The 13,309-nt window shown below is 32.4% G+C and overlaps 1 protein-coding gene across 2 annotated transcripts in view; it reads right to left on the reverse strand.

The window, feature by feature from the left end:
* The window catches only part of CCDC15 (coiled-coil domain containing 15), a 61,099-nt gene that overhangs the window by 21,889 nt on the left and 25,901 nt on the right, over positions 1–13,309 (reverse strand). For both annotated transcript variants that reach the window (XM_051986765.1, XM_051986766.1), the window contains exons 6-8: positions 9,906–10,013; positions 6,388–6,480; positions 4,942–5,045 (exon numbers count right to left, since the gene is read on the reverse strand). In XM_051986765.1, the coding sequence (XP_051842725.1) occupies positions 4,942–5,045; positions 6,388–6,480; positions 9,906–10,013 (305 nt within the window). The remainder of the gene's footprint in view (positions 1–4,941; positions 5,046–6,387; positions 6,481–9,905; positions 10,014–13,309) is intronic.

A 13,309-nucleotide genomic window follows, 5' to 3' on the forward strand; every position in this document is an offset into this window, starting at 1 on the left:
GAGGAGGGAGGGAGGGGAAAAAACGAAACATAAGTGATTGCAAGGGATAATGTCGTGTAGAAATTATCCTGGCATGGATTCTGTCAATGCGAAGTTATTATTAAATAAAATAAAATTTATTATAAAAAAAAAAAATCTAGTACACAGGATATTTGCACAAACATACAATAAATAGGTTCCATTTAATTTAAATTTTCATTCTTTAAAATGAAGTGTTACTGCTGGTAAGTTCTAAATCCCCAATGTATTTTTATAATAACCCAGTATCAGATCATAAGTTCTTGTTATTGCTCTTGGTTGTCTTCCACATGTCTATGTCAAAGAGTTGGTAAATTTAACAAATACATAATGCAAAGTTGAAACCTGAAAATCCTTCCTTTTGGCTTCAATTCCTGCCAACCCTTTAACTCCAAGGATTTCTTCCTGCTGTACAGTTACAAAGATAAGCATTGTTTCTATTTCTTTTCAAAATATACTAAGGAATTATCTTCCTTTTAATATTAGAACAGAAATTCTCCAATATGATATGATGGAAAAGTTTCTTAGACTTAAAAAAGGCAGTATTTCTCTCTTTAAAAAGATTCTTTAAAAGTATTGCTGTAATTGTTTGGAGCTATTAAAAAAAAAACAGGTTGGTCTACATATCAAAGCTAAGGTCATAACTATGATTGAGCTAAAATGTTACAGGATTTAGAGCTGTAGAGATTTTAGAAAATATAGTCTATGGAAAAATTGGGATACTAATATACTGTTGATAGAATTTTAACTGATCCAACCATTCTGGAGAGCAATTTGGAATTATGACCAAAAAGTTATAAAATTGTTTATATTCTTTGACTCATCAGGTTGAAAAACCTGCATGAAATATTGGAGTGAAATGAGTACAACGTAGAGAACATTATATACATTGTTCAAAGAAAAACTGTGAATGACTAAACAAACTTATAAATATTCAAATCAATTACAAAGGACCTAAAAAAAGATGCTTATAAATATTCAAATCAACTACAAAGGACCTAAAAAAAGATGCTATCTATCAATCTACTAAGAAAAAACTGGTAAACAAAAGTATACACAGTATGGTTTTACATATACACACAGATATACACAAACACATGTGTGTTTGTGTGTGAAATGATGGCTGTAGTGTGGGGTAGGCAGTGAAGGAGACAGTTTGGAACTTATAATGTAATAAATTTTTTTAAAAAATAGAATTATCTTTATAGCTCAAGAAGCTCCCAGTCCATTTTATAAATGAGAACACTAAAGTCCAAAAAGTTAAGTGAGTTGCCTGAGGTCACAAAGGTGGTAAGTAGCAAAATTAAGAGTTGAACTTAATGATAAATCTATGTGTTCTTTCGACAATACCATACTGCCCCTAATATTGTTAGTACTTAAAAATTCATTCTCTGTACACCTGTCCCTTTCTCCCTATTCTATGAATAATAACAACATTCCTTCTGAGAAATGGTCCCTTTCTTAGATGTCTCTAAAAACTATACAACAATTTCAAGGAAAGCAGCATTTCTGGGCTCACTATACTCTGAAGTTTTAAAGTAAGATGAAAAGCAGCTTGAAAAGAATTCTTAACACTAAAGCAGATTTATACTCACCCTGGGGCTCCTTACTGACTTGGGATAAAGTGAGTGCAATGTTTTCAAAATTCAAATTAGAGAACATGCCAAAACTTTCAAAGAATTATAAAGAACATAGTCTAAACCTTTTAATTTCTGGGGAACATGTTAAGGTTCTTTGTTACAACAGTGATTACAAATGTGATTTTTAAAAATGAATTTAGTAAGTTATTTATAAAAGAACATTTTCTAATATCACCTCCAAATTAGTAAGAGGACTTTCTAATTTACCTGTAACTAGGAAAGTCCACTAAAAAGAGAAAAACATCACTGAGGGAATAGTAACAAAACAAAAGCTTTAATCTGAAATCCTCTTAAAGAATCTTAAAGTTGTTTTTGTTGTTTGTCCTTTATTTCAGGTCAGCAAAAAATTCTTTCTGGAAAAGAATTACCCACTAACTATGTTGTTAGATTTAGATTAGATATAAAACACCAAACAAGTTTGTCTCCATTTCAACTAAATGTACTAAATTAAATTTGTCTATTTTTTTTCTTCTCTGCTGAGATTTATATTCTAGATACTATTAGATTGAAAGGCTCTTTGATGCTGACCACATCAAGCAATAGTAAGAGATTCAGGGTTCACTGAGAAAGATCTGGAATAGACAAAAGGAAGTATTTCCTACCATCAAGATGATTAGTCCAAGTTACTACTAAAGGATGTTGTAGATTTACTACCCCAGAAGATCATTAGAAAGGCTAAATCTTAGACTGTGCTTTTAAAGTGTGATCCTTCCTGAAAGACAAACTAGATTATATTTTGAAGACCTTTCTACTTCTAGGAAAACATTATGAGAATGTTTTTATACCTATCAAATCTAGACAAATGGCTCATTGGGCAAAACAGTCAAATTATTCTTAAATAGAAAAAGTTAGGACTAAATAGTACTTAAAGCAATTGTTAAACCCATTAAATGTAATTCTTTATAGTGGGAATTCCATACAAAAATTTTAGGAGTCTTCTTATCTTTTGTTCACTGCAAAATAGATATTCAGCAGAAAAGACCATTTTTCTAAGTCCCAAATCCTCTTTTCATAAGATACTACGCAAGGTTTCTCAGGCAGTGTTTCAAACTAACAATCTTTCTCAACGCTTGAGACACACAAAAAATAGAAAAAGTCAAAGAAATACTTATTAGTATAAATAAGGAGAAAAGCTCTCCCTACGCAATTTTACTTTAGTGTCTTAGTACTTCTGATACCCAACCTTAAAACCTAAATTTTGGATAGTAGAGAGAATATGTAGTGCACTTTGTGATCTATTCAAATCCAATTAATTTATCCAGATATATATATATATATATTTTAATGGAAAACAGCGTATCATAATGCACAGAGTACTGTATTTGGAATCAAGAAGGTCTAAGTTCAAATCTTGCTTATTTATAACATTTACTAGCCAGATGACCAAAGATACAATAAATGATATAATCTATGTAAAGTTCTTTGCACTTAGCATTAAAAAGCTATAGAAATGCCCTAATATTTTTTATTCAGAACAGGAGATCTTTTTGATTTTAATGAGAAAAATCATGCAAATTATATAACAGATTTGTATTAAATTAAGGGTGTTGTACAATACCATATCTTTGAGCTAGACAAACAAAACAAAATTCGAGTGAACTTTAGTAAAGGCAGCAAGTTCTTCAAAGGCAGGGAAGGATCCACATTATTTAGTTTTACATCTTTTCCAAGGTATTCTGTACCTTGTACTAAGTTGATATTATTCAACGATTTTTATTGATTCAGAGATAGCAATACATTAATAAAATTATGTAAATCAAATGTGATCGCTTCCTATTCATTTACATAATGATTTCAGATATGCTTTACCTTTATTTCTTATTTATCAGGGTTTTAAGCATGATCTTGTATCTATATATAACTAATGAACAATTGACAATGGCTCTTACTACTTTAGAAAGTTCTTCTACCCCTCTAAACTATTTAATGCACCAGGAAATCTTATAAAAAGTTCCTCAAAAGTAAGAATCTTTTTGTTAGGCTTAAAAAAAAATCAACTATAAAATTTAATTGTTTTATAAATTTATAGGAGCATGTCTATATCAACACCTTCCTGGACAATGCCTCCCAGTTCTATTAAGAAGACTGGAAAAGACAAGAATCCTTTATTATGATTAAATATATTGCTAGTTCAAAATGAGTCAGTAAAAGATACAGAATCACAGAACCTAAGAGTTGGAAGGATCATCTAATTCAATATTACCTAATCTCCTAAAATATCATTGAGTCATTGAAGAATATTTTCTTGGACAGTACACTGACATTTTGGAAAACTCTTGTTTTTTTTTTTACATGCAATACAGATGTCTCCTCTGAAATTTCTGCCAACTGCCCTCTACTAACACATAAAACAAATCTAATAGCTTCAAATTCTTGAAGCCTGCTTAGTATGTCCTCTCCTGATTCCCAGGCCTTTTCTTCTCCACTCTAATCAGTATTTAGTTTTTTCAAATGAAATTCATATGCACATTGTCCTCTCTCTTTTCTTCGTTTCCCTTACTGTGCTAATCATCATCTTTGACACATACTTCAGTTTGCCTATGTCACAAAATATTAATGAAATAATAGAGATAAAGTATCTTTCAAATTTTAAGGCCCTGAATTATTTTCATTATATGGTCTTCCTCAAATGTATCTCTAAAAACTGAACACAGTATTACAAATGTGATTTGACCACAGCAGAATTCTGGACATTAGGTCCCTCTGAATGTAGCCTAAGATAGCATTAACTGTGTTGACTCATATTGAGCTTACAGGTCATAAAAATCCACAGAACTATTTAATCAGAACAGGCATCTCAACAATATCTTTCTGAAATAGTACCTATAAAACTGACTTTTAAATAAAGTACAGACCTTTGTCCTTAATGAAATCATGTTGTTAATTTATGGCCATTGCTTTAATCTGCAGAATATCTTCTGGATCATGTTTTCTAACACACAAAAAAGCATCCCTATTAGCTTCATGATATACTTTTTACAATTTTATCCAAGTAGCTAATAAAATAATCAAATGAAAAAGACTGAGAATGAATCCCTGAGGCACTCAACTACAGACTTCTCTTTAAAGTTGACAGCAACTCATTAATATATTTCTTCATTAGTCCAATCACAGCATAAATTATTAATTTATATAATCATATTAATATCTAGTAGTCTATATCTATCTTGTTCACAAGAGACTATTAAATGTTTTGCTGATATAAAACAAATCTAGTGCCCCTGCTTTCCTAAAGAAGATGAAATGGTCAATTTAAGTTCCCACTGAAATCTGGAAGGCTTACCTTTCAATTTTCTTCCTAAGTTCTCTTTGTTTCTCTAGTTCTTTTACTTGTTCCCTCTCGATATCCATGAAAAGTCGTCTGTATCTTAAGTACTGCTTTTGACGCTAAAAGAAGAGTTATAAATTTGCTAATAGCCAGCTCTCAGAGGACTTTCAAATGACAATATATGTATTTCATATATGAGGAAGCTGGCACAGGGCCTTGAAAAGATTCTAATATCCTTCCACTTCAGATATTCATTAGAAGTAATGCTTTAAACTGTACTTCTGGGACATCCTGCATAACATATGTGACTATTTAAAAGATATATTGGACAAAGACAAAGCACTACTAACTTAATTTTTCCTCCTAAATAAAGTTATATCTACTTTTTGTTTCTACATAAAAAGATAAAAACCACAGAGAGAAAGTACACAATGCTAAAGTAGGTGACAAAATAAGAATTAATTTAAGTTCCCATCAAGAGAACTCTTACTGGGTGATGATAAAATTTCACAGATAAGGCACAAGTTGGGAAAGTTATTTGTCCAAAGGATTAAAGTAACATTAAGTTAAATGTTATTATGGTTGACAAATGTTTTAGGAAACAATCTTCCTGAGAGCAGCTAAGTGGTGCAATGGATTAAGACCTGAATTCAAATTTTACCTCAGACACTTACTAGGTATATAACTCTGAGCAAGTACCTTAACCATTGTCTGCCTATTTCCTCATCTGTAAAACGAAAATAAGAATAGCACTTATCCCTTAGGATTGTTGTAAGGATAAAATGAACTAATATTTGGAGAGTACTTAGCACAGTACCTAACCCATAGAAGACTTTATATAAAGGTTAGCCAGCTATTACTATTACTGTTGTTATTATTATTACTGCCATTGGCAGGCAATGGGTTTGTGTGTATCCTATTGGCATAATGTCCAGTCCTTGGGTAAATAACATTAATTTAAACTAAGTTTAGGTCTGAATAAGGTAATGAAATAAACAAGGAAAAGCCCCTGAATTGATCAAAAGCATATATTTAAATTACTTAAGCAAATCAAAATTATAAGAATCATGAAGCATAACTTAGGATAGTTCTAAGATTTCAGAATTTGCTGAAAATACACTTTATGGTAATTGCTGAAAACTTGAGATAATTTGCAAACTATTGTATCTAACTCTTTATGGCCCCATTTGGGATTTTCTTGGTAAAGATAGTAGGGTAGTTTACCAATTCCTTCTCCAGTTCATTTTACAGGGGAAACTGAGGCAAACAGGGTTAAGAGATTTGCCTAGAAATACACAGCTAGTTAAGTATATAAGGCTATATATGAACTAAGAAAGATGAGTTTTTCTGACTTCAGAACTAGCATACTAAGCACTGATGCACCTAGTTTCTTGATCATATACTATTTCATGAATACACAAATTCAATAGTAGTGCATTTAAGTTAGCATATTTCACATACCTCTTTCTTATCTTCTTCTTGGTCTATTCCATATTCAAATGTTGGTAAATATTGTAATTCACTTCTTAATCCTGACTGAGGATTACCATGAACCTGTAAAACAATCCAATTATATTTAAAATACAAATTATGAAAAGTTAACCTGAACACTTTTTTTGATACTTTCTTGTTCTTTACTAACCTAAATTTTACAAAGAACTCAAATTCAAAATAAACTACACATAACAGAATAAAAAACAAAAGAACAAAAGAAGCCAAATTAATCAATCAAGTCCACAGAATAGAAAACAATAAACAGTTTGCTGAGATGAACATCTTAAAATTAACACTGATCTTGGTAATTTGTACATGCTCTGAATTTATTCAGAGTTGAATCTAAGCCTAACAAAAAAAGGTCTAGATTCCAAAATCTCAAGAATTCACTTCCCTTCATGGGAATGTAGCGGAAGTAGGAGTCTGAAATATATCCTTAGTGACATAGCAAAGAGGAACGTGAAATTTATTTCTTCAATTAAAACAGAATTCAATTACAAGAAACTTATTATGTAAATTTTAATATGACCACTTAAATTCTAGAGAACCCCTAGAAATAAACAAAAAGGCCAATATGACATAATGGCAGAGCTACTCCTGCCATCTAATACCAGCATTACAAAATCTTTGACCTGATTTCATCAAAATAAAAACAAAAACAAAAACAAAATCTTTCAGATTGAGAATTCAGTGATTATTAACTTTTTGATTTTTAAAAATTCACCTTAAGAGCAAATGTTGATATTATCTTTGCATGTATTTTGAAAAATAAAAATCTATTATAAAAATATTTCTATGATTTATTATTAGTAAATATAGATCAGTTAATTATAAGTAAATTTTTATATACGTATAAAAAATAATTTCCACAAGGAGGAAAATGTCAAAAAAAATTTTCACCTTAAAAAACAAACATTAGTTTAACTTCCACCTCATAACACAAGGATGATAATTCTGATGAGGGTTTCTACATCATTAGATGAAGAGAGTAATAACTAAGCACATTTGAGTACAGTGCCTCATACACAGTAGTTGCTCAATATACTCAACACTTACTACAACTAAATGAAATAGAGACAAATACATAAAGGGGACAAACAAGTAGCATAATAGAGGGGGAAAAAACAAGAAGAGAAAAAAACTATGTTATATATGCTGAAAAGCAAAAAGATTAATTTTTCAACAGCATGAGATAGAGTTCCTCCTGTCACACACTCTCTTTTGCTTAAAGAGCTTATAACCTATTAACATCCTCTTTATCACTTTTGAGAGTCTTTGGCTAGTTCCCTCTTTAACTGTGTAAATATTCAATACTGACAGCTTCTATTCCAGCCTGCTCAAAGGGAAAAAAAAGAGCAAATTAGGCACTACCACATAGCACCAACAACTATACCAGAAAGACAAGGATCACAATATATTTATAATGTACTAGACACTTGTCCTATGCTCTTATGAAGGAGTTTCTAAGGACTACACATTAAGTCTCCTTTTACAAACTCTAAGTGACCAGAAAATAGTAACTGCCAGACAGGGTAAAGTTAACAAAAAACGAACAATAACAACAACAACAACAACAACCCCCACCCAGCTGCCATAAAACATACAATTCAATCACTGTTTTCAGGGCTTAGGCATTGTGCCATATCACAACTGGTGACACTTATGAACCACTCAAATGGTGAGTGTCATCATGCTTCCAATAACTTAGTATTTAAATGAACAAAATCACCTAAAGAAAAGATATTGAAATAAGTCAGTAAAAGAAGTTATGCCTAGCATGTTGAATTGATGGAAACTATACTTTCAATGGGATTTATCTCCTACCCTAGGAGTTATTAAATTTGTGTTTGCAGTATGCCAATTTAGTTGATTCTAATGCCAAAAGAAACTATTTACATTGCAAAGTTCAATGACCTGGAGAAAGGATTCTTAGTTCCAAGGTTACAAGTTCTAATTATCTTTAAGGAGCAGCCAAAATCGAAGCAAAAAAAGTTGTAACCTTAAACTATGTTCCCAATTTCCCAGTCTCTTGCTTACTCTCCCAATATCAACTCCAGTCTAATCTTAGCAACTCCAATCCAAGTTACTTCTGTTTGTACTCTTCCGCCTGATCTCTGCAGAAGGTCTGAGCATAAAGACTAGGTAAAACTTGTTGGTGGCCTTTAAGAGGCAACTTCTCTCTTGTTTCGTTTCCTATGATAACATTTGAGGGAAATACTCATAGTCAATAAGATATTTTCTACAAAGACACAAATTCCATATATAAATAGTCCGTATAGGAAATTTTCCAAGGAAAAATACTCTTGGCTATAGTAAGAAGTATGGGCCGATTTTAATAGTCTGAATAATTCTGATACAATGGAATAAAATAGGACATTATTCTTTTAGCTCCATGTTCAGATAGTACTAATTTTATTTTACTAAATCGGTTACAGTAACAGTGCTAGGAAACTCTAGCCCTAATCCTGAGATTACTCTCTGTGGCTCCCCCTCCTCTTCAATCCGTTCTGCAGATTCCCTGGAAGATATCAGTTTTCATACTAGATGTCTTCTAAATACACACAAAAAATACAAATTTTTTTTTTGTTTACAAATGAAGAAAAGATACAACTTTATACTTTGATGACACCCTTTAAGAGTAATTTACATATTAAGACATAGGACAGAACATGGAATTCTTACTCCAATTCCATAAATGTTAATGATATTAACAAGTCGCAACCCAAATCCTACATAGTTATTACTTTTTGCTGCTCTTTGTCATCTCTATAGGATTCCAAAGGGAATAAATGCTTTTGTCCTTCTCTCACTGGTAAAACCCATGATGACTGTCTGAAAAGTGTTTTAATTAAAAAATATATATATAAAATCTAAATTATCTCTACTTCTAGATAGAAATAATATGACAATGATAATATACCATGATTGATTCAAAGCAATTCCAATAAACTTGTGATGGAAAGAGCCATCCACATCCAGAGAGACAACTATAGAGACTGAATGTGGATCAAAGCATAGTATTTTCACCTTTTGTTGTTGGTTGGTTGGTTGGTTTTTTCTTGTTTTTTTTCCTCTATTCTGATTTTTCTTGTGCAGCATGATAGATATGGAAATCCATTCAAAAAAGGATATGGAAATCCATTCAGAAAAACTGTACATTTTTACTTATATCATATTGCTTGCTGTCTAAGGGACAGAGAAAAATTTGGAACACATAGTTTTGCAAAAGTGAATGTTGAAAACTATCTTTGAATGTATTTGGAAAAATAAAAAGCTATTTAAAAAAGATAATATACCATGATTTCAACACTGGGTTATTCAAATAGGGTAATCTGAGTAAATTGAAGGACTTTAATATAGATATTTTAAGTTTCCCAGGTCCTAATGCTATATCCCCAAACCAGTTGCAGCATAGTCTTGGCAACTTCTGTCTCAAATTCTAAGTAATTTAAGTAAATCTAAGTAATTTCCTGCAGTTCACTTACTTCTTTAGTTTCCTTGTCTTGTATTTTGCCTGGAAGATGGTTAGGAAGGGGCTTTTCCATACCCTTCTCATCTTCATTAACAGAGGATCGTTGTCCAAAATACGTTTTCTGAAAAAGAATAAACAAAACATTAATTGTCTGGGAAAGGGCAACACATTAAAAATAATACTCTAAGGTTTCATCAAACTTCTTGGGATAAGACTTAGTAGATAGACTGAATTCATCTGGTATATCAAGGGATAATAAAGACATACTAATCAACTTTCCAGAACCTAACTTTATACTGCCAAAGCAACAATTGCACCATTATAGTACTAGCTAGCCCCAGCCTTAACTCAAGAGTTTATTTTCTGCTATTCTCTCCTTTTTCCCTTTGGATTAGAAGGAAAAGATAAGTCTCATCTCTAGAGGAGAGTACTTTCCCTCTCATCTTATTCAAATCGGGGCAACATTTGAGTGGCATACCCTAGGCATTGGTGAGAGACCTCAGTGAGGTTCTCACTAACTTTAAAAGACTAAGTCTGATACATTATACAATAAAACAGGCTAAGTGATGTATGCCAATAAATATCACACCCCAAGTCTGATTGCAAAAGACACCAATCAGTATACTGACTGCCACTTGTTCTTGTGCTCTACAGTGGAAACAATTCCAAAAAGTTCATGGTTTTATAGTCTGGTAAAAAGATAAGCAAGAGAATTTTTTTGATTCTGTGTTCAAAGCTGAATTAACATTTATAGCCAAGATGATTCTGATGTGACTAAAGGCAAACCAAACAAGGAAATAACTTAAAACAACTGGAGTTATAGATCCTCCTCCTTTCCAGAGTGACAGGTTCCCACCTCTTGTAATTAAGGGAATAGAAAGCAGTCTAGAATTGAGGGGAGGGGTAATAAACGATTTCGCTCACAAAACAAAGTCTGCTCACAAGGATTTGAATTTTTTTGTTTTTTCCCCTAATGGCTTACCCAGAAAACACAGAAATAATTTTAAGGAGGAAGCACACAGTCTGATTTCAATGTAAAAATAATACTTCAAACTGAGTGGCGCCTTTGACACATAAGATTGTTTTATACAATGCTGTTAAATCTGATTTAATCCTCCCTTCTTATGAATAATGATTTCAAATCAAGTTTGTGGAGAGCACACTTTCTGGAAAAACATCAGTCAAATCACTAGAGCATGCTTCACACAATGCTCCATATCAGACCTTAGGATCTGATAATCCTGATTCAATTACCTCCTTTTACCAGCATCCTGGAGCCAAACTAACACTCTAAAACACAGTGCTGCTAAATATTATGTGTTTGTAAAGACCTCAGAAAGTACGTCACTGGGGAGTGTTTACGCAGAGAAGTAGCTGTTTCGCCAAGTTCCTGACAAGGCAAAAACTGAGTTCTGCTATTGACTTACAATTGACTACACAGAGAAGATAATAACTAACAATAGTAGCAACAATAGCTGATCTTTACATACTGCTTTAAGACTATATAGCATTTACATATATTATCCCATTTCAGTTTTACAATGGCATTAGCCACTGGGGATCAGGAAGAGTTTGGGAAGATGATGGTGCCCTTATAACATTATGGGTAGAGAATTTAAGGAAAATTTAATGTTGTTTTGGACACATTGAGTTTGGTGTGTCTATGGGACCTGTAGTTTGAAATTTCCAAGAGGCAGTTGGAGAAGTAGGATTACAGCTCAGTGGAGATTAGAGACAGAAATACAGAGCTGGGAACCAGGAGCATATAAATGATAATTGAACCAATGGGAGCTAACTTTGATTAAAGTTCCAACTCCTTGGTGTGGCATCCAAGGTCCATTTTCTCCCCTCCTTCCCCATCTTCACCCCTTCTCCCCATGTGGCAACACCCTACCTTTCCTAAATTATTTCATATTATAGAATTACAGAGCTTGGACTTCAGAAGTCAACCTGGTCTAAATCACACTTAAATACGATTTTCCCTTTACAATATATCTGACAAGAGGTTACAAAAGTTTTATCTGAAAAGCTCTAGAAAGGAACCTATTACTCTTTTTTAGTTAAAGTAAACTTTCATGCCCCTTAAATTTGATGCTTTCCTATTGAACTGGATTTGTTCCTGCTGTTCCATCTCCCAAAAGATCAATAAAATTTATTAAAACATCTACTGTGTGACAGGCAGTGTTGAAGACACAAAAAAGGCAAAAAATAGTCTCTGCTCTCAAGTAATTTACAATCTAATGAGGGAGACCAAATGCAAATACATACAAAGCAAACGACAGACTAAATAGGAAATAATTTCAGAAGGAAGATACAGGAATTAAGAGGGGGTTGGGGAAGACTTCCTGTAGAAGGTAGGATTTTAATTGGGACATAAAGCAAGCCAAGGAGGTCAGTAAGTCAGAGAAGTAGAGGGAAAGCATTATAGGCAGGAGCAGCCTGGGAAAATGTCCAGTTAATCCTTAAACCCAATACAATCCCTTTGTGCTCTACAAAGCCTAGATTCAAATCCTGTATCTGGTGGTTATTACCTAGGTGATACATTCATAGTTAAATATACCTGATTCCAAATCTAGAATCTTATCCATTATCATATGTCATCTCTAAGTATGAACAGAAGTTATTCTAAAGTTGCTTTTATTGAGTCTATAGAAGATGAGCTTACATCTAAATATTCGTTTGACTACAAAAAGCAGTCATTTTATGTACTAGTCTGTAGAATATTAAATATTTAAGAACAAAGGATGATGACCTAGGCCATTTTCATATGAACCCTATTTTTAAAAATGTTAGAACAAAGAGTTTTAACAGTGTAACAACTATTCACCTTTGTACAGAACCTTAAAGATTTGCGAAGTATTTTATATACAGACTATCCTTGATCCTCATGATAATCTTATAAAGTAAGTGTTACAATTATCTCTTTTACAGGATTGGATATTAAGAAAAGAAGTATGTGACTTGCTTTAAGGTCACAGATTATAAAGGCCTGAGAAAAGATTTGGACTTAGATTTTCCTGAATCTAGGCCTAGCATTCAATCATAAAACCTCATAAAGTGGTCAAGTGCCCCCATCTAATTATTTACTAGTTGAAATTACATCACTGAATAGCTATAGAGGTAATATGCATTTAGTACAGAACAAGAAGCATTAAATATAAACTGGGGAAAAAAAAGGAAAAAGTACATTTGTTTGGACTTATCTAAAAGAAAGATATTCACAGTGTCAGGCACATAGCACAAAGAATATAAATGTTTATTCTCTTCTTTTCCTTCCCCCAATATTCCCTTCAACTACTCAAAGCTTCATAAAAATACTACTCTGAAGCCTCAACACAGTGTGGAGGTGACCTAGGCTATGTCAATAAAAGTCAAGCAAATTCTACCAAGCTGTGAATACCATGTCTGTGATCTGAA

This window comes from Antechinus flavipes, chromosome 3 (genome assembly GCF_016432865.1).
Source record: "Antechinus flavipes isolate AdamAnt ecotype Samford, QLD, Australia chromosome 3, AdamAnt_v2, whole genome shotgun sequence".
In the NCBI taxonomy this organism is placed as follows: Eukaryota; Metazoa; Chordata; class Mammalia; order Dasyuromorphia; family Dasyuridae; genus Antechinus; species Antechinus flavipes.